General features: G+C 42.0%; 3 protein-coding genes and 1 long non-coding RNA gene across 4 annotated transcripts; 2 read left to right on the top strand and 2 right to left on the bottom strand.

Moving 5' to 3' along the window:
* Positions 1-63: 63 nt before the first annotated feature.
* On the bottom strand, positions 64-1,198 carry tmem37 (transmembrane protein 37). The gene is made up of 2 exons (XM_029710693.1): positions 1,160-1,198; positions 64-1,094 (listed from the first exon to the last, which is right to left on the bottom strand). Exons 1-2 carry the CDS (start codon positions 1,196-1,198, stop codon positions 504-506), a joined length of 630 nt encoding a protein of 209 aa, XP_029566553.1. The 3' UTR covers positions 64-503.
* Positions 1,199-5,998: 4,800 nt separating this feature from the next.
* LOC115161079 (acyl-CoA-binding protein) lies at positions 5,999-13,632 on the bottom strand. The gene is made up of 4 exons (XM_029711798.1): positions 13,144-13,632; positions 8,439-8,556; positions 8,274-8,336; positions 5,999-6,839 (listed from the first exon to the last, which is right to left on the bottom strand). The coding sequence occupies exons 1-4, from the start codon at positions 13,150-13,152 to the stop codon at positions 6,766-6,768; spliced, it is 264 nt and encodes an 87-aa protein (XP_029567658.1). The 5' UTR covers positions 13,153-13,632; the 3' UTR covers positions 5,999-6,765.
* Positions 13,633-14,110: 478 nt separating this feature from the next.
* LOC115161080 (uncharacterized) lies at positions 14,111-15,699 on the top strand. The gene is made up of 2 exons (XR_003869171.1): positions 14,111-14,305; positions 15,053-15,699. It is a non-coding gene; the product is annotated as an uncharacterized LOC115161080 (long non-coding RNA).
* Positions 15,700-21,671: 5,972 nt separating this feature from the next.
* Positions 21,672-25,538, top strand: c24h2orf76 (chromosome 24 C2orf76 homolog). The gene is made up of 5 exons (XM_029711797.1): positions 21,672-22,049; positions 22,858-22,908; positions 23,583-23,620; positions 23,750-23,831; positions 25,123-25,538. The coding sequence occupies exons 1-5, from the start codon at positions 21,920-21,922 to the stop codon at positions 25,200-25,202; spliced, it is 381 nt and encodes a 126-aa protein (XP_029567657.1). The 5' UTR covers positions 21,672-21,919; the 3' UTR covers positions 25,203-25,538.
* Positions 25,539-26,257: the final 719 nt, after the last annotated feature.

Raw genomic sequence — 26,257 nt, 5'->3', positions numbered from 1 at the left:
TTACTGGGCTGTTTAATCCGTTACCACTGGCATACATCCTGTAGTTATGAGGCCAAGGGGTTAAAAGGAAGTTACACATTAGTTACTGCGCTCAGTGTAACTAAGAAAAACATATGTTGTAAAAAAAAAAATATTCTACACAATCCAGAGCTGTATTTCCACAAAACAATGAAGATGATTTGACTGCATATAGACAGGCAGCAGTCGTTGTTTACTGTTCCCAGTATGTGCTATTAACAAGCTGCACAAGGCCTTGAGGAATCCTACATACAGCTGATCCATTCCAAAAGACCCTGTTACATCTCAGGCACTGTGACACCCATGGATGCAGAGATGTCCTAATGTCCACTATACTCCACAGTCCTCAACCCTGGGCGTAACCCTAAACCTAATCCCAACAGGAAATCACTGTTCCTGGGACGTCTGCGTGTTTGGAACATGAAAATGCCTTCTGCCGTACTGCTGTAGCTGGACACTGCTGGACTCCTTGTGCTCTTTCACCTCTAGCATTTCCCCAGGTGGCCTCTAGGTGGTGCCTGCAGGGCCATGTGATGGATGTGGCGCGCTGCCATGCCGTTGAGGAAGAGCAGGAAGACTGCGGTAAACTGGCACCAGAAGGTAAGGGTGAAGCCCAAAGGAGAGGCCTGCTGCCGGAGCAGAGACACAAACACCACCACTCCCCCTGCCGACAGTGCCGCCGCCACAAGCACCAGAGCTGACCCCAGGCCCCACCGCCGGCCCGAGTCCCGGTCCTCACTCACCTGCGATATGACCAGCAACTCCAGGCCAAAGATGGCTCCCACCACAGCCAGGGAGACCATGGAGCGACACAGGCCCAGGCCCACCGCCACCCCAGATACACCTAGGTGGGTGGTGCAGTTAGGTGAGGCTGTTCGTTCCACCACTGCCTCCAGGGTGCAGAAGTGCCATAGACCAAACATCCTCCCGCCGCCCGCCAGCAACCAGTGTCCATCGCACACAGCTATGGAGGAGAGGACAATGGCCAGGGCCGTGCAGAGGATGATCAGGCTGCGGGGCAACACCTCCAGGAAGAGAGGCCGGGCCTTTTTCTGTCTGGGTGCTCCAACTGGGACCTACAGAAAGGGGATTGAGTGAATTTAGGGTTTAACATTATGCAGGTACAGAGTACAGTACCAACCTGTGTGACTTGGACAGAGACAAAGATACAGGGCAACATGTGACCACAGGGACATGCCTTAAACTCCACTGTAAGTAAATCTATCTGGAGTCCCGAACCCAGTAACCTTGGTAAAGCTGCTCTCCAGCAGAGTTTGAATCAGTAGATTAAGGTGAAACTTGGGTTTGAGTTGCAGATCCAGCTGTGTAGAATAAATTGGGTGCATTCATTCATGTAAATTAAGACTGTAAGCATATAAGGGAACAAATAATAGGCTATTGGTTTAGTGTGACTTGCGTCAGCTCCTTGATAGCCTATCTGCCTATATTTCATTGACATATTTGTCTACTGAGTTTTTCTTAATTGATTATTCACCCAAATAAGTCTGTCACACATTACACAAAGAGTAAAAGTTTGGAGCATCAAACCAGAGAGCAGGGAGGTCCTGAGAGAATTATGTGGGTTATGTGAGAGAGTTGGAATGAGGTGATCATAAAAGGGGATCATAAAATGAATGTATGAGAGAAAGTCTCTGAGTCTGTTGTTTCAATGTTAATGCACTAACACAAGCAACCACACCAGTAATGACAGAACACTGAATATCACTGAAGAAATAAACATCATGGACATGATACCATTGACAATCTGGCAAAAACAGATATATCCTACTTATTTAGAAGCATGTGTACTATATGATTTACAAGCAAATCTAACAAATCAAATCAAAATCAAATCAAATCAAATTTATTTATATAGCCCTTCGTACATCAGCTGAAATCTCAAAGTGCTGTACAGAAACCCAGCCTAAAACCCCAAACAGCAAGCAATGCATGTGAAAGAAGCACGGTGGCTGGGAAAAACTCCCTAGGAAAAACTCCTGAGAAAGGCCAAAAACCTAGGAAGAAACCTAGAGAGGAACCAGGCTATGAGGGGTGGCCAGTCCTCTTCTGGCTGTGCCGGGTGGATATTATAACAGAACATAGTCAAGATGTTAAAATGTTCGTAAATGACCAGCATGGTCAAATAATAATAATCATAGTAATTGTCGAGGGTGCAACAAGCACGTCCGGTGAACAGGTCAGGGTTCCGTAGCCGCAGGCAGAACAGTTGAAACTGGAGCAGCAGCATGACAACAGTCATTCTAATAAAAAAACCTGTCCCCTCCCTCTAGCTATTCAGACAGAATTGATTGACTTCTCCCCCCGTAGTTATTAGAAGTCTGGTTACGGAATACTCTGCTATCGCCAGGAGAAGCAGACAGGAAGGAAGAATGTTTCTTCCATGACAGCCCAGAGATTTATACGGTGCGAGTATGGCCATTGTTGAGATTCCCAATCCCATACCATTACTAATATAGACATGTAGGCCTACCCATTGTTGAGATTCCCAATCCCACACCATTACTAATATATACATGTAGGCTTACCCATTGTTGAGATTACTAATCCCACACCATTACTAATATATACATGTAGGCTTACCCAATTATTGCATGAACAACTCTTCTCTACTGAGAAATGTTGTCTCAAACTGTGAGAAAGCAGTGCAAAGCTCAACATGCCTCCTGAACTAATAAGAGCTAATCATTACTACAAAAAGTATAATGATCTTGTGAAACTGCCAGATGCATTATGCAAGAAACGATAAGCTACAAGTGCCAAGTGTTGTTTCTCAGTGACCATTGGCCCCGGGACATGGTACGAGGTGGAAAAAAACAACCTGGAAAATTGACAAAGTATTCTTGATTTATGAGTTTATGGGTCAAAGACAAGACGTGTACATTTGGTGTCAGAAGGCTATTCATTTAACATAAAAAGATAAATATGTATAAATATAATATTAAATCACTCAACTCTTACCCTTCTTTTGACCCAGAAAAATTTGTGTTGCAAACTATTAAATTAAGTGAGTTATTGAGCTTCTAAGTGTCAAAATGTCCTTCAGTGTAACTGACCAGGTTAAAATTCTAATGACAAAAGTGTTTTTAAAATGTAGAAATTCATCCTAAAAATATAAATGAACACCCATGGGATAATTGTGTTAGTGTTTGCAACAATATATAGAATAATGGGCAACATACTGTATCTAAAAAATATTTAAAAACTTGAATAACTTTTGTCCGGACTTTTGTGCTTCATCAATGTCATTCACTATAACAAAGGTAAAAAGCCATTTTAAAGCATTTCACAGGCTGGTAATCATGTGACAGTGTGTGACATCCCAAAAAATACCCAATAAAGACCATCTATCAATGTGATGAGGTGAGTAAATGTCTCTGAAATATTTAATGATAACCTTTGTAACAAAAACACATGTCTTTCTTTACAACACAGAAAACATACTTTTAATGTTATTATTTTATAAAAAGCTATATTCAACATGAAAAGTAAGAATAATCTTTATAGGTCAAGGTCATTACTTTATATAGGTGGCCAAGGAACTGCCTGTTAAATATGTTTATGTATGAAATTCGTCCTTCAGCATCATGCTTTTGTCCAAAAGTTTCATGTTTATACCACAATGTCACCCGTTATGCTGAATGACAGTAGCTTTGCTGTCCCATGTTTTCACTAGTTTACAACATTTAATCATGCAATTCATATTTACTTGTTGTATGAATACTGAATATTATCATTTTAAACTATTTTATGGCATTTGAAGGTATTTCAAGGCACATTATCTTTATACTGTAGATGCCGTTGTCTAATAAGGAGTGGGCTGCACGGCACAGACAAAAGATTAACGCAGATCCAGTTGCTTGGGAGGAAAGACTAGCCAGAAGAAAAGCAAGGTACTGTTTTCATGGTTTCACGCTACTGTCAGCAACAGAATAGGATATAATAGAATATAAAGCTGGGTGGTTAACGCTTAACATTAAGTTGCACTATTACACTGTAGTTCATTTTTTATTTCACTGCAGTTAAGATATAACTGATGGATTATATTAGTTAATTTAATATTACACACACACACAATTATGAATTAAAAATTGATTATTAATTGTATTAGTTAATAGCTGCTTCACATTTGGGCACTTTATGAAAAATCAAGACTGTACATGTTTGAGTTGAAGTAGTTTGATGGGCATTTGATGTAGCTATTTTGTGTAGGTATCTTGAAATTGCATTTGTGTACCTGCATTGAATAGAAATTGACCAGTTACAGTGTAACAATGCATATTTACAACATTAACTATCATGTAATAATCGTGTAATAATGCAACTTAATGCAAACTTAATGCAATGTAAAGTGCTGCCGCAGGCTCAAATTATAGTAAAGTGATTATTATTAACATTAGCAATGAAATAGTAACAAAACATGTTTGAAAAAGGGAGAGGGAGTTGATTTGACTTTTAAACTTTGATTAAGCGTTATCATTGTATAGCCTACTAATATACTACTAATAACATTTAATGGATGTGAATCCTATTCTGTGCCAGTGTCATAACTATTACATTTTCATTTTTTAGCTATCAGAGAAGAAAGAAGGATGTCAATCCTGATCATCCACCAATCCATACAATGACACAATCTGATGCTGAAAAAAAGAGGGAAAAATTTAGATTAAATCAGAGGAGTCGCAGTGAAAAAAATCGAACAAATTAATGTGGTGATGAACTTAACTCCAGTATCCACTGACGGAAACTCTTTTGAGCAGCCCCCTGAACAACTTGAAAAAGTACTACATAAATTTGCACCTCCAGAGCTAGAACAACCATCTGAGTCCTTAACTCCAGAAGTAGAGCAATCCCTTGAGCCTCAATCTCAAAAACTGGAGCAACCATCTGAGTCCTTAACTCCAGAACTAGAGCAATCCCTTGAGCCTCAATCTCAAAAACTGGAGCAACCACTTGCTTCCTCCACTGAAGAAAAAGTGAAAAAGGTATCAAAGCGTTGTAAGCGGCTGCAAAAGGAAAAACTAAAACTAAAGAAGAAAATTCTTCAACTGGAAATGCAACTAAAACAATCACAACAAAAAAGCAACAAATTACGAAAGGGCATGCAATGGCCAAATAAATTAAAACACAATCTAAGTAAAAAATATAGGCCACGAGGGAAAAAGAAAATATCTATAGTGAGGAAAACACAGGTCATTGCATTTCTCAGTGGAGATGAAAATAGTTGCCTTCTCTCAGGGAAGACACGGTCATGCAAACGAAGAAGGTTCAGAGGCGCATACTCATGAAATCTCTAAAAGAACTCCATGCAGAGTACAATTCAGAGGTGGATGGGACACTCGCTGTCATACAGACAGTTTTTACAACTGCGGCCATTTTACATTACAAAGCCGAAGGCACATGACCACAACACCTGTGCGTGTCTCGATCACGAGAACGTGAAACTACTAGTTGACAGGTTGAGCCAAAGCGGGTTGCTGAAAACCTCAAGCGTTTCTGAGTTAATGTCTTCCATTATGTGATCTCGAGAACAAGCAATGCATGTACCGTGTTTGTGCAAAGTGTTGCTGAGTGTCATTCAGTGTAACAAAAGTGTCATACATTATAACACCAGTATTTTATATTAAAATACAATAACTTTGTTGACTCAGAGACAAAACAAATCTCATAGGATGAAGTGAAAGATATTTTCATAGATTTTAGAATTTTCAACAAATTGAGTTGTACCCGTGACACATCAAATATGTGGTATTCAAAATAAAATGTCATTTTTTCTGGGTAGTTATATTCCTGCCAGTCTAAGCATGGCTATATAACCTTTTGATTATGAAGATTTTTTATTTATTTTTTTAAACAGGGTTTTACTGAATTACATTCATATGAAGCACAATAAAAATGAATTATTGGCTTTATTCTTGAATATAACGACATAGGTGACACTCCACTGAACATAAAAAAAGCCTTTTAAGGAATTGTAATTGCTGTTTTATTTTTTTGCTACTTTGAAAACCTTATACGTCTTTGACCCTTATACATTTTCTGAATATACAAATGTTTTGAATGTGCAAAGGGGCACAGTTGTGAGTGACAAGGGGCACAGTTGTGAGTGACAAGGGGCACAGTTGTGAGTGACAAGGGGCACAGTTGTGAGTGGCAAGGGGTACAGTTGTGAGTGACAAAGTGTACATTTTGTGGTTTACTGAGTATGTGATGCAAGGCAAATTATATAATCTCCTCTCATAAAATAACCAAGCTTGACAACAGAAAAGTTAAAACAAATGAAAACTTTATGGAGGATGTGGGCTGAACAACCAGTTGAGAACATTCACTAGGAAGTTGATGGTGGAGGACGGTGTCTCTGTACGTAGCGGCGGCTTGTTGGTCCTGTATTCTTAGTGCAATGCACAGTAGCAAACATTCCTGGGTAAAACGCATATGTCATTTGAGGTGTGCTTGATTTAGGTAGTTCTGTACAATGGAACCATTTCAATAGTCCAAAAAATGCAAACTCCAACCACCCTGCACATACCTCAGCTAAACCAAGTTACCTCAGCTAAACCAAGTGCACCGCTAGAATTACAAAGGATTTGACATATGCATTTTCCACAGGTCTTGTAGAAAAGGGCATACTCGTTGAGATTAAGGATCCTCACAGGGACGAGGTGTGGGCTGACCACAGAGGTCAAGGTTCTACACTGCCAGCGGTCGGCCCGGTCAGTCAGTCATTTGTTAGACTCCGTACTTCCCTTTCAGAACCTCTACCAAGGCAATGTACTCCTTCCTGGCATCCTCTTTGCTCTTTCCTATGGGAGTCAAGTAAGAAAAGGAAAACACATTTAGTTAACAATGAGTTACTGTTTAAGAACTGTCTGTCTCAACCAGTATACTTTATGACAGTGTAAATGCATTGAGCTGAGGAGATCCACAACTGTGCAAAACTGATCCCCTAATTTAGGTGAAGCTCATCACTAAACTAAGGACCGGGACTAAACACTTCCCTCTGCAACTGAATCCTGGACTTCCTGACGGGCCGCCCCCAGGTGGTAAGAGTAGGCAACAACATGTCTGCCACGCTGATCCTTAACACTGGGGCCCCTCAAGGGTGTGTACTTAGTCCCCTCCTGTATTCCCTGTTCACCCACGACTGCGTGGCCAAACACAACTCCAACACCATTATTAAGTTTGCTGATGACACAACAGTGGTAGGCCTGATCACTGACAACGATGAGACGGCCTATAGGGAGGAGGTCAGAGAACTGGCCATGTGGTGCCAGGACAACAACCTCTCCCTCAATGTGAGCAAGACAAAGGAGCTCATCGTGGACTACAGGAAAAGGCGGGCCGAACAGGCCACCATTAACATCGACGGGGCTGTATTGGAGCGGGTCGAGAGTTTCAAGTTCCTTGGTGTCCACATCACCAACGTACTATCATGGTCCAAACACACCAAGACAGTCATGAAGAGGGCACGACAAAACCTTTTCCCCCCTCAGGAGACTGAAAAGATTTGTCATGGTCCCCCATATCCTCAAAAGGTTCTACAGCTAAACCATCGAGAGCATCCTGACCGGTTGCATCACCCCCTGGTATGGCAACTGCTCGGCATCTGACCGTAAGGCGCTACAGAGGGTAGTGCGAACGGCCCAGTACATCACTGGGGCCAAGCTTCCTGCCATCCAGGACCTATATAATAGGCGGTGACAGAGGAAAGACCATAAAATTGTCAGAGACTCCAGTCCCCCAAGTTATAGACTGTTTTCTCTGCTACCGTACGGCAAGCGGTACCGGAGCGCCAAGTCTCGGACCAAAAGGCTCCTCAACAGCTTCTACCCCCAAGTTATTCATAAAAATTGCCACCGAACAAATTACATTGACCCCCCTCTTGTACACTGCTGCTACTCGCTGTTTATTATCTATCCATAGTCACTTCACCCCCACCTACATGTACAGATTGCCTCAACTAGCCCGTACCCTTGCGCACTGACTCGGTACCGGTGCCCCCTGTATATAGCCTCGTTACTGTTATTCTTATTGTGTTACTTTTTATTATTACTTTTTATTTTAGCCTACTTGGTAAATATTTTCTTTTTCTTGAACTGCACTGTTGGTTAAGGGCTTGTAAGTAAGCATTTCACGGTAAAGTCTACACTTGTTGTATTCGGCGCATGTGGCAATTAAAGTTTGATTTGAGCAGTGCCCTCTACAGGCTAAATGAGGAAGGACTACAGGAAACACACCTTTCTCCTTCTCCCAGGCGTCCCACTTGGCTTTCCCAGTGAAATCCAGCATCCCAGGGCGAGCTTCAGATATAAAGAGAAACACACACAATCAACAGACTATACAATGAGACTTCTAGAATGGAGGGGTATCACAAAGCACTGGAAGGACGCCGACTGATTTACCGGTGTTGACGTCGCCCACTTTGGCCTGTTTGAACAGAGCATAGACCCTGAGCATCTCTGCATCTGCTGGCTTAGCCTTCAGCTGCTTCACCTCCTCTGCAGCCTTATCAAAATCCGCCTGGATGGAGGGGAAGCAAAATATGCAGTTAAAGTCAGCTAAACATGTACATGAAAATTGCTGCTCCCAAGTTAAATCAGTTATATGATGGACAGGTTCCTATACTGTGTCATTAGAAAATGGCAGCAACCTTACAGTAGAATGAGCAGATCTATGTCTGAAAAGGGTTTATCTAGATCAGGGATGAGCAACTTTGATGGGTGTTGGGCCACAAAAAATCTGAACTCATCATGAGGGTCCGCAGTTGCTCATGGGTAAGGGCATTGATCAGAAAACCAGTCAGTATCTGGTGTGACCACCATTTGCTTCATGCAGCGCGGCACATCTCCTTTGCATAGAGTTGATCAGACTGTTGATTGTGGCCTATGGAATTGTGTCCCACTCCTCTTTAAATCTACACGTTCCGCTAGCGGAACGTCTGCTCCAATATCCAATGATGGGCGGGGCGCGAAATTCAAACTCCTCTAAATCCGAAAACTTACACTTTTCAAACATATGACTATGTTACAGCTATTTAAAGACAAGACTCTCCTTTATCTAACCAAACTGTCCGATTTCAAAAAGGCTTTACAGCGAAAGCAAAACATTAGATTATGTCAGCAGAGTACCCAGCCAGGAATAATCACACAGCCATTTTTCAAGCTAGCATATCATGTCACATAAACCCAAACCATATCTAAATGCAGCACTAACCTTTGATGATCTTCATCAGATGACACACCTAGGACATTGTGTTATACAATACATGCATGTCTGTTCAATCAAGTTCATATTTATATCAAAAACCAGCTTTTTACATTAGCATGTGACGTTCAGAACTAGCATTCCCACCGAACACTTCCGGTGATTTTACTAAATTACTCACGATAAACGTTCACAAAAAGCATAACAATTATTTTAAGAATTATAGATACAGAACTCCTCTATGCACTCGATATGTCCGATTTTAAAATAGCTTTTCGGATGAAGCACATTTTGCAATAATGTAAGTACATAGCCCGGCGTTACAGGGCTAGCTATTTAGACACCCTGCAAGTTTAGCCTTCACCAAAATCACATTTCCTATAAGAAAAATGTTCTTACCTTGCTTGTTCTTCATCAGAATACACTGCCAGGACTTCTACTTCAATAACAAATGTAGGTTTGGTCCCAAATAATCCATCGTTATATCCAAACAGCGACGTTTTGTTCGTGCGTTCTAGACACTATCCCAACGCTAAATCTCGGCCACGAGCATGACGCAAAATATGACAAAAAATTTCTAAATATTCCATTACCGTACTTCGAAGCATGTCAACCGCTGTTTAAAACCAATATTTATGCAATTTATCTCGTAGAGAAGCGATAATATTCCGACCGGGAATCTGCCTGTCTGTAAACTGAGGAAAAAACCGAAAGCCGGGGGCGGGGCGTGTCACGCGCCTAAGGCTTAGTCCATTGACTGACCACTCAGCTTTTGCTCTCGTGTGCTTCAGCCAGGGCTTTGAATTACATCATTCCTGTTTTTCCCGGGCTGTGAGACTCCATTGTTGACGTGAGAAGTGTCACGTAAGAGCAGAGATCCTTTGTAAACGATAGAGAGAATCAAGAAGGGCAAGAAATGTTCAGACAGGGTACTTCCTGAACAGAAGCATCTCAGGTTTTTGCCTGCCATAGGAGTTCTGTTATACTCACAGACACCATTCAAACAGTTTCAGAAACTTTGGAGTGTTTTCTCTCCAAAGCTAATAATTATATGCATATTCCAGTTTCTGGGTAGGACTAATAATCAGATTAAATCGGGTACGTTTTTTATCCAGCCGTGAAATTACTGCCCCCTAGATGTAAGAGGTTAATGGCTGTGTGAAGTTACTGGATATTGGCTAGAACTGGAACACGCTGTTGTACACATCAACCCAAAGCATCCCAAACATGCTCAATGGGTGACATGTCTGGTGCGTATGCAGGCCATGGAAGAACTAGGTCATTTTCAGATTCCAGGAATTGTGCACAGATCCTTGCGACATGGGGCCGTGCACTATCATGCTGAAACATGAGGTGATGGCGGCGGATGAATGACACGACAATGGGCCTCAAGATCTCATCATGGTATCTCTGTGCATTCAAATTGATATCAATAAAATGCAGTTGTGTTTGTTGTCCGTAGCTTATGCCTGCCCATACTATAACCTCACCGCCACCATGGGGCACTCTGTTCACAACGATGCAAACCTATCACCCACACGACACCATACACGCTGTCTGCCATCTGCCCAGTAAAGTTGAAACCAGGATTAATCTGTGAAGAGAACGCTTCTCCAGCATGCCAGTCATCGAAGGTGAGCATTTGCCCACTGAAGTCGGTTACGATGCCGAAATGCAGTCAGGTCAAGACCCTGGTGAGGACGACGAGCACGCAGATGAGCTTCCCTGAGACTGTTTCTGACAGTTTGTGCAGAAATTGTTTGTTTGTACAAACCCACAGTTTCATCAGCTCTCCGAGTGGCTTGTCTCAGACCATCTCGTAGGTGAAGAAGATGGTTTGTGGAGATCCTGGGATGGTGTGGTTACACGTGGTCTGAAGTTGTGAGGCCAGTTGGACGTACTGCCAAATTCTCTAAAACAACATTGGAGGTGGCTAATGATTAGAGAAACTAACATTCAATTATCTGGCAACAGCTCTGGTGGACATTCCTGCAGTCAGCATGCCAAGTCAGCATGCCAATTGCACGCTCCCTCAAAACTTCAGACATCTGTGGCATTGTGTTGTGTGACAAAACTGCACATTTTAGAGTGGCCTTTTAATGTCCCCAGAAGAAGGTGCACCTGTGTAATGATCATGCTGTTTAATCAGCTTCTTGATATGCCAGACCTGTCAGGTGGATGGACTACCAGGGCAAAGCCGAAATGCTCACTAACAGGGATGTAAACAAATTTGTTCACAAAATTTGAGATAAATACGTTTTTTGTGCATATGAACAATTTATGGGATCTTTTATTTCACATTTTACGTTTATATTTTTGTTTAGTGTACTATTCTATCTCGCAACAGTAAGTTAAGACCCCGACTGAGGAGAGGAGGGGGGATCGATCCGAGGGGCGGTCCGTGGGCCGCCAGTTGCCCATCCCTGAGCTAGATAATCCCTGGAGCAATTGATAGAGTCAGTGCTGGCGTAAATTGAACTTTGATCTCATCTAGGTCCATTTTTCTTAGCCTACAGGCAGTAAAACCGCATCAAAGTCATGATGACATTATATATTGAGCAACTTGAGCCCAGAATGGCAGAACATAGGAACTGGCCTCAAAACCTTCGTTCAGGACGCTTCTTGCATAGAGTTGTCCTGTTATGATGAAATAATTGAGCAAAACGCCAACACTTCTTCCTTCATCCTATAACACCAAACAACAAGCTATACGCTAGTCAACGTTTGCTATAATAACTTTAACATGCTTCTTCTCACCAGGATAATATATAGGCAAGCAATGATATACAACCCAGGAGCGTGTTTTTAGTACACACACAATCAGCGCCTTGGGCTATGTCGAAAGCCGCACCACACCCTTAAAGCAGGGTGACAGTTGCGGCAAACGCAATCCTCTGGTTTGGGAGTGAAATCAGACATTGAGCTGGCAAACAAATTAAATGGGGTCGTTTCATCGGGTGGCTCCGTTTAAAAAAAGGCAATAACCGAGTTAGCGGAGTTTAATTCAAACTTGATACAAGACTGACGGGGACAACTAGTGGTCCCAAGTCAAGTGCCAGCTCCTTAGAATTAGTTATGCTACATTCAAAGCAGGTTGGCTAAAACAATAATACTATTTTGTTATAGCTTATTAATTAGATAGCACTGTTAACGTAAATGTGTTTAGCTAACGGCAATGTTAGCTGACAAAGCCAAGTTGACACATGTTAGCGAACCTGCACTTGAACCTGAAAATCAACATAATAATATAGCTATGCATGTCATCATTGCTCCAGCAGGTATATCTCACTGGTCACCCCCAAAGCCAATTCCTCCTTTGGTCACCTCTCCTTCCAGTTCTCTGCTGCCAATGACTGGAACGAACTACAAAAATCACTGAAACTGGAGACTCATATCTCCCTCACTAGCTTTAAGCACCAGCTGTCAGAGCAGCTCACAGATCACTGCACCTGTACATAGCCCATCTATAATTTAGCCCAAACAACTACTCTTCCCCTACTGTATTTATTTATTTTGCTCCTTTGCACCCCATTATTTATATTTCTACTTTGCACTTTCTTCCACTACAAATCTATCATTCCAGTGTTTTACTTGCTATAATGTATTTACTTTGCCACCATGGCCTTTTTGCCTTTACCTCCCTTATCTCACCTCATTTGCTCACATTGTATATAGACCTATTTTTCTACTGTATTATTGACTGTATGTTTGTTTTACTCCATGTGTAACTCTGTGTTGTTGTATGTGTCGAACTGCTTTGCTTTATCTTGGCCAGGTCGCAATTGTAAATGAGAACTTGTTCTCAACTTGCCTACCTGGTTAAATAAAGGTTAAATAAAAAATGTTTAAAAAAATATGGTAACTACAATATAATACCCAAAACAATACAAATTCTATACATACCTCAGACATAATTTAAAATTCCTTTTGAAGGCCCTTCGTACAGTCCTAGAACACAACTGGAGTCCACAGACCAGAAATAACGGAGAGTAGACACAAATATGCTTTAGTATGAAGACGTCTGAACTGCTTCTCCAATAGAAATCCCCGATCGGGCCAGAGATACTTTTGAGGAGATGGAAAACTCCAACGCCCATTGCGTACGTTGCCCATGCGTTGTCAATGGGACGCGCGGTGCATTTTGGTCGATTTTGGGAAACGCGCGTCCTTCAAGGAGTGAATGGGAGTCAATTGGGCGCTAGTTAAATAAAAAAAACATTAGCATGAATTTTGGCAACAAGAAACATTCCAAATCTTTTCCGAGATGTGAGATCATTAACTTGTTCTCTGTAATATTGTATAGCTTTGGAATCATTACATTTCGTCTTTTCGAGGAAAATAGGCAGGTTTCTTGACTAATGCCGCGTTCAAAACAACTGGGAATTCGGGAAAAAACGAGCTCCGACTGGGAAAAATCGTTTTGAACGGTCATCCAACTCGGAATTCCAAGTCGGAAACTAGGGCATCTTTCTAGAGCTCCGACTTTCCGACCTGATTTCATGATTTGACTTGTTTTCCCGAGTTCCCGGTTGTATTGAAAGCACCGTCATACCGCAGACAGGTAGAAACTGCTTCTCCAATAGAACTCCCCGATCACGGTTGTAGGTCATGTCATGGCTACGTTGGCTAGCTAAGCTCATGCGCAGAAAAACGTCTCCAGGTCTAACGGTCGTCTTGCGACGAACTGCGCATGTGCACACGGTCAATCAAAAAGCACTCCTTCGATATTAAGTCGTTTTGGAAGAAAATAAAAACGTTTGTCACTTTCACGAGGTTGGAGTACTAACATGTTCAAATACGTAAGAAACTGTCTCGAATATAGGTTGTGCCTTTAGATATCGAGAAAACTAACAACTAAGGAATACTTTTTCACGTTTCCATTTGACTTCTCAAACCCGGTCTGCTTCACAAGCGTTCCCGGAAGTCTCGCAATGTTGCGTCTCTACTTTTAGAAACTCTGTGATCATGCCCTGGCTTTGAAAGAAGGTATTGTGTGACGATTAGCAACCGCGTGCTGCAGCATGACCACATTAACGCGGTTGGTGGACACACGACAGTCTACTAGGTGAGGAGTAACACAACAGAGTTTATAACCCAGTTAATAAAACACGTTTATTTTAGTTACTTTTTTTCTCGCAACTCGTTGCTATTACTTTCTAGCACGTCAAGCCTTTACAGAGTAGGTAGCTAGTGCTCCCGAGTGGTGCAGCGGTCTAAGGCACTGCATCTCAATGCTGGAGGTGTCACAACAGACCCTGGTTCGATTCCAACCGTTGGCCCAGTGTCGTTTGGCTGGGGTAGGCAGTCATGTTAAATACGAATTAACTGACTTCCCTGGTTAAAAACAGCAAGCTTGCTTTGTAGCCATGGATTGTGCACCTTCCATATTTAATAGGGAATTTGCCTTAAAAAACTGACTTAAGGTTAAGGAAATTTTAATGTAAGATGTTTTATGCAACCGCGCCCTGGCTTACTGCATCTTGCCTATGCTGCACGACCATATATTTATATGTACATATTCTTATATATTCCTTTACACTTTTGTGTATAAGGTAGTTCTTGTGATATTGTTAGATTACTTGTTAGATATTACTGCATGGTCGGAACTAGAAGCACAAGCATTTAGCTACACTCGCATTAACATCTGCTAACCATGTGTATGTGACCAATACAATTTGATTTGATTTTAATGTTGAGCATATGTACTATGATGGCTCTGTCATTCAATCATTAACAAGAAAAATGTGGTTCATCCAATATCAATTTCCTTAATTTCTTACGACTAAAAAATCTTATTCAATCGCTTCAACAGAATCTGGATGAACCTAAAGCATGTAACATTGAAAAACTACTGAAAGAAGCTGCAACACCAAAGAAGTTGATTGAATCTCCACCTGATAGCTTAGAAGCTATCAAGAATGGGAAACTGATCTCAAGGAAGAAATTGATGAGAGCTATGTCACATATGTGAAAATGTTCATATTTGCTCGTACATCCTTATGTAACCAGTGTGAAATGGTGCTAGTGATGTTTCAATCAGTGACGTCACTAGCTCTGAGACTTTTAAGTAGTTCTGACTCATACCTTTCTGACCATCAGCACGGTTGAAAGCAAGGATTATATCCCTCGCGCTCCACGCAGGTTGAGTAATAATAACAAAGTCACGCCAGTGACGTGACAGCGTGGGAGGATGTGCCCCTGTGGTTCATATAAAACCATACGCCAGACCACGCACTGTGTCTTATTCTCGCAAAGTTAGCTTAGCCATATTGCTCCCATTTTTCGCATCTCATCTTCCCAGGTCCCGGTAGCGTAAACTAAGCTCTGTGTACTGTCAGTCTGTCACCAACAGCCTGTGACCTGTGGGTCAGAGCATGAACGGGTCACTTTCCCTAGATAACCGTGTCTAGGAAGGCTGTTGCTCTGGATAAGAGCGTCTGCTAAATGACTAGAAATATAGAAATATATGACTGTTAGCCTAGCCAGCTATATGATGTGAGATTCGGACTGCCTCCCTGAGGCATCCCTCTCCCCAGGTATTACTAGCACGCAACAAGCTAGCTACAGTTGAAGTCGGAAGTTTACATACACCTTACATTTAAACTCAGTTTTTCACAATTCCTAACATTTAATCCCAGTAAAAATTCCTGCCTTAGGTCAGTCAGGATCACCACCTTATTTTAAGAATGTGAAATGTCAGAATAATAGTGAAGAGAATTATTTCTGCTTTTATTTTTTTCACCACATTCCCAGTGGGTCAGAAGTTTACATACACTCAATTAGTATTTGGTAGCATTGCCTTTAAATTGTTTAACTTGGGTCAAATTTTTCAGGTAGCCTTCCACAAACTTCCCACAATAAGTTGGGTGAATTTTGGCCCATTCCTCCTGACAGAGCTGGTGTAACTGAGTCAGATTTGTAGGCCTCCTTACTCGCACACGCTTTTTCAGTTCTGCCCACAAATTTTCTATAGGATTGAGGTCAGGGCTTTGTGATGGCCACTCCAATACCTGACTTTGTTGTCCTTAAGCCATTTTGCCACAACTTTGGAAGTATGCTTGGGGTCATTGTACATTTGGAAGACCCATTTGCAACCAAGCTTTAACTTCCTGACTGATGTCTTGAGATGTTGCTTCAATATATCCACATCATTTTCCATCACATGATGCCATCTATTTTGTGAAATGCACCAGTCCCTCCTGCAGCAAATCACCCCCACAACATGATGCTGCCACCCCCATGCTTCATGGTTGGGATGGTGTTCTTCGGCTTGCAAGCCTCCCCCTTTTTCCTCCAAACGTAACGACGGTCATTATGGCCAAACATATCTATTTTTGTTTCATCAGACAAGAGGACATTTCTCCAAAAAGTACAATCTTTGTCCCCATGTGCAGTTGCAAACCGTAGTCTGGCTTTTTTATGGCGGTTTTGGAGCAGTGGCTTCTTCCTTGCTGAGCGGCCTTTCAGGTTATGTCGATATAGGACTCGTTTTACTGTGGATATAGATACTTTTGTACCGGTTTCCTCCAGCATCTTCACAAGGTCCTTTGCTGTTGTTCTGGGATTGATTCACACTTTTCGCACCAAAGTACGTTCATCTCTAGGAGACAGAACACGTCTCCTTCCTGAGAGGTATGACAGCTGCGTGATCCCATGGTGTTTATACTTGCGTACTATTGTTTGTACAGATGAACGTGGTACCTTCAGGTATTTGGAAATTACTCCCAAGGATGAACCAGACTTGTGGATGTCTACAATTATTTTTCTGAGGTCTTGGCTGATATCTTTTGATTTTCCCATGATGTCAAGCAAAGAGGCACTGAGTTTGAAGGTAGGCCTTGAAATACATCCACAGGTACACCTCCAATTGACTCAAATGATGTCAATTAGCCTATCAGAAGCTTCTAAAGCCATGACATAATTTTCTGGAATTTTCCAAGCTGTTTAAAGCCACAGTCAATTTAGCGTATGTAAACCTCTGACCCACTGGAATTGTGATACTGTGAATTATAAGTGAAATAATCTGTCTGTAAACAATTGTTGGAAAAATTACTTGTGTGATGCACAAAGTAGATGACCTAACCGCCTTGCCAAAACTATAGTTTGTTAACAATAAATTTGTTGAGTGGTTGAAAAACGAGTTTTAATGACTCCAACCTAAGTGTATGTAAACTTCCGACTTCAACTGTAGCTAGTTTACCAACTCAACCTAGCTGCCACTGTGTGTTGTCAGCTTGGCTTATGAATCAACGGCCAAATGTGCATGTTTCTCATAAATAAGCCTACGTTTAAACATTATATCTTTCCTGCTCCAGCCCTGTGGTCGGAGCTAGGCTCACCCAAAATTATTTTGCGGGGCTGTACAACTCCCGCCAGATTATTGTAGCTCTCTACCTTTACTGTGTATTGTGGTAGCTGTTGTAATACAGTCACTGGTTACTATTAGATTAGTTAATTTGATTAATTTGTATATTGCATAAGAAATATTTATTTGTAAAATAGTTTTTCTTTTACATTCTGAGCTGAGAGAACACCGTATCTCCATGATCCTGCCATGCATGGCTGCTCCTCTTGTGGAGCTGAATTACAAGTAGAAGATGGTCATGACCTGTGCCCCGCCTGCCTAGGCGTTGGCCACCTGCGTGAGGCCCTTTCTGAGACTTGCATTAACTGCGCCATCCTGCCTTATGAAAGGGAGGGAAGCACGGCTAGCCAGAGTTGAGGGCCTGGTTTTCACAGATAATTTACCAGCGTCCGGCGTTGTTCACCATGATCCATCCAGGGCCACCAAAAGAGGGAAAGCCCACAAAACCCATGGCGCCCCCCTGGTGAAAAAGTTGAGAGCCTCACTAGAAAGGTTGATTCCTTATCCTCTGAGATAGAGCAGCAAAAAACTATTTTGCGTTCCTTCAAACCCCCTAGTCAGGGCCCTCTAGCACTTCCTCCAGCATATGGGACGCGACATAGGACTCAGATAGCCGTGATGATGACCTGCTCTCCACTCCGGCATCCAACCGGCACTTTAGTGACCAAGATGATTATACACCCATCATGGCGAAGGAGGTGCCAACCAGTTTTGTGGACCCATTCAGTTTCAACACTAAAGATGGGTCAGAGGAGTCATTCCGAGTCTCTGATCACACAGAGTCAGAAGAAAGCTCTGCCTCACTATGTGCTGTCCTGTGTGCGACCTTAGCTAGGCTAGAGCTTGATGACCCTCAGAACAGAATGCTCCAGCCGGCATGCAGACCTCGACTTCTGAAACCTGAAAGACGCATCTCTTCAAGCGTTTGCGTTATAACCAGAGAGCTAGGCAGACGGATGTCCACCGTAGTTGTGACTCGTCATCAGGTCTGGCTCGCCAAAGTCCCAATGTCTGGTGACTCCAGACGGATGCTGAGAAAGCTACCAGTGGTCCCCGGACTGCTCTTTGGCCCTGCGGATGAGCGGGCCATCGAACACAGCTGAGTCAGGCTACGCTGCTATGGATCCCACAGCCCAAAAACCAGGCATCACAGAGTCGTGTCAAAGGGAGGCTTAACACAGGTGAACCTCACCGCTCTCATTCGGCCCAGCCCTACACACGCCCTTGGCCCTAACACAAGCATAACTCAGGTGCTTGCCAGCACCAGACAGGGATGCAGCATTTTCTGCAGTTTGCCTTCCAAAGCCAGGCATACCAGTTCACGGTATTACCCTTCAGCCTCTCCCTGGCTCCTCGTGTCTTCACAAGATGTGTGAGCGCAGCCCTGAGCTCCCTCTTCTTACAGGGGATCAAGATCCTTCCTTCCTTGACGACTGGCTTATCTGCGCCCTCTCTCGTGAGTGTGCAGCCGAGAGCACAGCGCTGACCACACTGGGTCTTACCGTGAACAACGAAGAGTAACTTCACACCAAGCCAAAAGGTCACCTTTATTGGCATGGCTCTGAACTCCCGCACTATGAGAGCATGTGAGTGGACATCATTATTTTTCTTCTGCAACAATTCCAGTTGAACGCGTTGGTGAAGGTACGAACGTTCCAACAATTGATGGGTATGCACGCGGCGGTCTCCATGGTGACACTGTTAGGCCTGCTGTCTTTAAGACCACCAAGTGTGGTTCAACGACCTCTGCTTGGAGTCCAAGCGGGACAGAAACACCAAAATCTGGGTGACAAGTGTGTGCTACTCTACTCTGCAGCCGTAGAGGAAGAGAACCTACCTGACTACAGATGTCCCTCTCGGATGAATTCTGGCAAGGCGGGATGTAGTGATGACCTCCAGGTATTCGTAGAACCATAGTTACATTCGTAACTTCCGTTTCTTTTGCTTTGCAAGAGCCGCCGCTTTTGTGGAGCGATAGGTAATGATGTTTCGTGGGAGGCAGTTGTTGATGTGTTCAGAGGGTCCCTGGTTCAAGCCCAGGTTGGGCGAGGAGAGGGACGGATGTAACACTGTTACATTTAGACATAAATTATTGCAACTAAAGATAATCCTTAGGATTTACTACATTCCTGACAGAATGCATGTAATGTACCCAGAAATGTCATATCGCTGTTGGAGATGCAAAAAACAAAAAGGAACCCTATTACATATGCTGTGGCCCTGTGACAAACTGACAACATTTTGGGATAATGTCTGTGCTATCATATCATTGTGTTTAGGAATGTATATCCATCCATCTCCATGACTATGTCTGTTGGGAAAGGTAAATATTGGTGACCAATATCAAAGAAAGTTTTGTAACCTAGGTCTAATTGCTGCAACAAAATGTATAGCTATCAATTGGAAAGCATCATACTCACTTTCAATAACAAACTGGAGGGCTGAACTATGTAGTTCACATGGGGTTGGTGGCGCCTTAATTGGGGAGGACGGGCTTGTAATGGCAGGAGTGGAATCGGTGAAAGGGTATCAAATACATCCAAAACATGGTTTTCATGTGTTTGATGCAATTCTATTCGCTCCCTTCCAGACATTATTATGAGATGTCCTCCCCTCAGCAGCCTCCTGAGTTGTAGTTACATCCCACTAGATTCCGTGTTTTATAAGGTTGTGCAGAGAATGGATGTGTTTGATAAAGTCTGGAAGCCTTATTTTGACCATCTTGAGGAGTCTGACATTTCTATGTGAGGGGGATTTAATGTACAGTATGTTTGTGTATTGTAAGGGGAAGCTACTGTGTATTTTTGTGTGTTCGTGGACAGGTGTGGCCATATTGTGTTGTGTATCAAGTATGGTGGTTGTGTTGCATTTCTGTTTATTTGTGTTTAATTTTGACTTTGTTGTTTGTATATAAAAATAAAACGTGTCAATATGTCACATTCACGAGGTTGGAGTAATAATATGTTCAGCTACTTAAGACATTGGCTGGAATCTAGGTTGTGCCTTTTAGAAATCAAGAAAATTAACAACTAAGGAAGAATGTTTCACTTATCTCATTGACCTTACAAAACCCGGTCTGGTCTTTCTAGTTTGCTTCGCGAAGCGTTCCCGGAAGTATCCTGATGTTGGTCCTCTGGATTTAGAAACTCTGTGGTAGACTGTTCATGCTCGCTTTTCGTTACTGCTTGAGGCGATACCGCCCCCTCAATTCCATTGGTAGATTCAAGGAGTGGCACTTCACGCAACATCTCCATTGGTTGGGGTGAGTAAAGGTAACCAATCAAAGCTCTCAGTTCATTGTTACGAGTGGTCCCACTAAAGTAGGGCATGGGGATGTGTGTGTCTGCCACAGAATTAAATATGTATCTCTACTATGGTGTCTGCCACGTTGGCCTATATTACAAACTGGTATGGCTTTTGTCCCTGTATTACCCACTACCATAGCCAATCAGATATATTTTTGGTTCTACTCCTCCCCTTTCCCCCCTCAGGCAGCCTTATATCATATGCCATATCATGTGCTTTTGGCAAGCAGGTGCTGCCATAGCCTTTGAACATTTCTTGTCTATTGAGTCTCATAACAGCCACAAGGGAATGTTAGATAGACCAGGGATGAATTGTTGTTGTCAGGTTGGCCAGGAAGGTAACATAGCAGCTGCAGGTTTAGGATGATATCATACACACCATGTGGACAGCTCTTAATAAGTACCAGAAGATGATGTACTTTTTGTATAAAGTTTTCACAGGATGTAAAATATAATGAACTGCATTAACGGAAAAGCATTGTATCCAATTTACAGACGTTTTAAGTAGTCCTTCGGGTCCCTATAATAGAGTGGACATAAAGAAAACTAAGTATATTCAGATCTTTTAACTATTTGAATAGTATGACACAAAACATAGACAAAAACGATTTACTGGCAAGTAAAATATGTATTCATATTTATCAAGAACATATTTAAATATTTTACAAAACCGTAGCTTTAATCAGAGGTTATGTGAACAAATATATATATTTGAAATTATAGACATATCAACACATCGAGTCTGAGCATTTTGACCACAAATTCGTTTGCTCTTGTCTTGTGGAAGGGCCGTCATCCCGGAAGCGCGCGTGTTTATTTGTTGAAACGTTATTAGAAACAGACAAATCTTTACCAGTATCTAGCAACAAAGGTTCAGCTCGGGTTCTAAATTAGTATGAGCGTCAATATATGCTTAAAGGGCTGCAGTGTCGACATTTCACTGTAAAGAGACATTTGCTTTGCTTGCTAGAAGTAAACAGTCACCTAACGTTAGCTTGCCTGCTACAGTATGTCCAGCGAGGCAGTCCTAACTGTACGGTTGGTAAGGTCTTTTGAGCACCGAAATTTCAAGCCAGTTGTATTTAGTGGCGTGAATTTAGATCAAACGGTCCAGGAATTTATCCAGTTTGTGAAAAATGGTAAGTATGATTTATTTTTTTGGTAGCTAGCTAAACATTATGTAGGGTGTTCACCCATAACATTATAAATTATTTCAAGGTTTATATAAATATGTGAATGCAATAGAATATTCAGTCAGAAAAACAATAGGCCAAACCCCATGTCTCTACCATATATGGTTCAAAAGTTACCGACGATTTACTCAGAGAATGTAGCATGTTTAGAGTGAATGGAATGTCATTAGAGGCATGATCAAAAAGTGGTAACTGCTCAATATAACTGTGGCGCTGCCCCGTGGCTAACTTCGAACCTCAACTGACCGGCTAGTGGCTGAAAACATGGCCTTTTTCTAAATTAAATCCGCTATTAAAATTAAATATATATACAGTATTGTGCAGTTATTAATATTTCCAATTAAAACGCCATGGAAGCGCCCCCTCAACGTAGATTGATTGCGGTTACAGGCAATGAAAGCCAAGGATCACCTCACAACACCAAATATTAGAGATGCATCCAAGAGCGGTGCAGTCTAAACTAGCAATGGTTACAGCAAATCAACGTTCTTATTTCAACACTATCAAGTACAAGTATATTAAAGTTATAATATTGTAGAAAAGTCTGATTAGTTGTCATTTATAATGACATAGGGCAAAGAAAACTACGTTTTTACATTCATTTCGAGAGCCGGTCTAAGACCCTCTTGAAATGTGCCATTTTTCTCTACATTGTACAGCCGTGAGTGAACGCCCTACATCATGAAAAATATTACTCCACAACATTCCATCATCTGCCTTTGGGGTTCCATACATGTTGACTTGTCCCTTTTAGAAGTTAGCATGAGAGCCGGTCTACCACCCCCCTTCAAGAATTTTGGCTATGGTAAGTTATGGCTGCATTTTAGTAGTGGCTTCTGCTGCCCACTTCCAAATAGCTATGATTAGTGTGGGCAGACTGGAGCTCTGACGTTGCATACAATTACGTTTTAATAAAATAAAATACTTATTTCAGCTTCAAAAGAATAACACGCAATTACAAAGAACAATGTAATTTGTAATTGCTTGCTATTCTTTGGGTGCTGAAATATTTTTTTTATAGAAACTTAATTTTATGTGAGTTCGGGGCTCCAGTCCAGTCGTGGATTTGAGTTTAATCAGCTACCCTACCATTGGCATTGCCCCGTATGGTACTGCCCCTAGACCAGGGGTTTCAAACTCATTCCATGGAGGGTGTGGTGTCTGCAGGTTTTTCCTTTCAATTAAGCCAGAGACAACCAGGTGTGGGGAGTTCCTTACTAATCAGTAACCTTAATTCATCAATCAAGGGAGGAGTGAAAACCTGCAGACACTCGGCTCTCTGTGGAATGAGTTTGACACCTGTGCCCTAGACATTTGATATTGATGGTAGGGTTTAGGAGTCAGTTATGTTCTGAGAATGATGCCCGCAACATTTCAAGGTTATCCTTCACTAAACATTGTTGGACCCATTTGGCATGCATTCTTGATACATGCAGTATATTGATATGTCTTAACTTCTACATAATGTATCATTTGAAGACACAATGAAGATCATCCACCAGGCACATGGAGCAAAGGTATCCTCCTTGAACCTTACATATACACTAAGTAGTTATATCAATAAGCCTGTTAAATCTCTCCCATTGTTTATTCTAAATAATTGTGTTTTATAAAGCCAATCAAAATGATAAATGTCCTGTTTGCAGACAAATGAGTTGGTGATGAGTTTGGAGGATGATGACAAGCTTATTCTGCAAGATGGACTAACCCTAAGAGCTGCGGGCATTGGTATAGTCATCTTGTTTTTGTATACATACTGTACACAGGGGAAGAGTTACGGGGGGTGTTGGTGGTGGATGGGGTCTTCCTGGGGCATACAGCTATACATCTACATTATATAAAGACTATACATTGCCGTTGGAAATTATTCAGACCCCTCGACTTTTTCCACATTTTGTTATATTACAGCCTTATTCTAAAATGGAATCAAAAAAAATATTTAACAAATCTGAGCCATGAGGTTGAAGGAATTGTCCTTAGAGCTCTGAGACAAGTTTGTGTTGAGTCGCAGAACTGAGGACGTAGCCACCCTTTGCCTTGATGACAGCTTTGTATTCTCTCAACCAACTTCATGAGGGAAGGGTACAAAAATATTTCTGCAGCAGTTTGGAACCACCAAGACTATTCCTAGAGCTCGCCGCCCGGCCAAACTGAGCAATTGGGGGAGAAGGGCCTTGGTTAGAGAGGTGACCAAGAACCCGATGGTCATTGACAGAGCTCCAGAGTTCCTCTGTGGAGATATAAGAACCTTCCAGAAAGACAACCATCTCTGCAGCACTCCACCAATCAGACATTTTATGATAGTGGCAAGACGGAAGCCACTCCTCAGTAAAAGGCACATGACAGCCTGCTTGGGAGTTTGCCAAAAGGCACCTAAAGGACTCTTAGACCATGAGAAACAAGATTCTCCACAGAGGAACTCTATAGCTCTGTCAGTGACCATCGGGTTCTTGGTCACCTCTCTAACCAAGGCCCTTCTCCCCCGATTGCTCAGTTTGGCCGGGCGGCGAGCTCTAGGAATAGTCTTGGTTCCAAACTGCTGCAGAAATATTTTTGTACCCTTCCCCTTCCCTCATGAAGCTGGTTGAGAGAATGCAAAGCTGTCATCAAGGCAAAGGGTGGCTACGTTGAAGAATCTCCAAATATAAAATATATTTTGATTTATCACTTTTTTTTGGTTACTACATGATTCCATGTGTTATCTCATAGTTTTGATGTCTTCACTATTATTCTAAAATGTAGAAAATAGTAAAAAAATAAAGAAAAACCCTGGAATGAGTTGGTGTCCAAGCTTTTGACTGGTAGTGTACGTGCATTTGGAAAGTATTCAGATCCCTTGACTTATTTTTTTTGCAAGTGTTTTAAAAATTAAAAAGATACCTTATTTACATAAGTATTCAGCCCGTTTGTGTGTACTACATGTATTTTATGAGTTGGAACTGTGCATTCAGGCAACATCCTGGTAATGAAATATTGTCAAAGTGAAGGGCCTTATTTTGTTCCCGTTTTTTTGTTTCAGCAAATGAAACAGAATTGGCCTTCTTCAGGAAAGAGGATTATAAGCTCTTTAAAGCCAACCCCCAACCGGCCTGGTGGTAAGGGTGTTTACTGGCCTTCATCCCCCACTTCACCACGGAAAGGGGATTCTGATCTGACATGGAGGATACACATGGATGGATGGATGGATGGATGATTGAGGGGGTGACATGTGCCTTCAGACCTAAATTCAAGTATTTTAATTTGACATGCCATATATATAAAACATGTTTTTGCCTCTATTTTACACATCTCCACTGAAATGCACTTTTCGTTTATCTGGCGGTGTTGAATATGATTATGGTTGTGCATTGATTTTCTTTGTACTTATTAGTTTCTGGTAAGACCTGTTTTATTACTGTAAACATGATTGGAAATTAAATCACTGGTTTGAAAAGATGCATCTAAAAAGCTTTATTGCATAAGTACAGTGAAATATTTTCCCCCGTTGCTGAGATGGGTCCAAATATGGCACATAAGCTTTAATATTGAATAGAAAAAAGAAATGTACTCTTACCCCAGGAGAAACCACTGGCTTTGCTCATTCTAGTTTTTACAAGTAAATAAGGTACTGCATTACACACACACACAAATTAATCACAAAAAGGCCCTTTATCACAGCTATACACTGTACCAGGCAAGATGGGTCCATAGACTCATGCTGCTTTATGCCAAATTCTGACTCTGCCATCAGCATGACTCAACGGGAAGCGGGATTTGTCAGGTGATGTTTTTCCACTCCTGAATTGTCCAGTGTTGGTGATTGCATGCCCAATGGAGCCTCTTATTTTTAGCTGATAGTAGTGGAACCCAGTATGGCCAAGGATCGATGAGTTGTGTGTTCTGAGATACCTTTCTGCACACCACTGTTGTACTGCGCCGTTGTCTGTTTTTGTCCCGCCTGTTAGTGTGCACGATTCTTGACATTTTCCTTCAACCTCTCATCAATGAGCTGTTTTCGCCCACAGGAATGCCGCTGACTGGATATTTTTGGTTTGTTGCATCACTCGGTAAACCCTAGACATTGTCGTATGTGAAAATCCCAGGAGTGAGGCCGTTTTTGAGATATTGGATCTGGCACGCCTGACCCAGACGATCACACTCAGTTGCTTTGGTTA

Source organism: Salmo trutta, chromosome 24 (assembly GCF_901001165.1).
Source record: "Salmo trutta chromosome 24, fSalTru1.1, whole genome shotgun sequence".
Classification (NCBI taxonomy): Eukaryota; Metazoa; Chordata; class Actinopteri; order Salmoniformes; family Salmonidae; genus Salmo; species Salmo trutta.
This window is presented reverse-complemented; position numbering and strand designations above follow the sequence as displayed.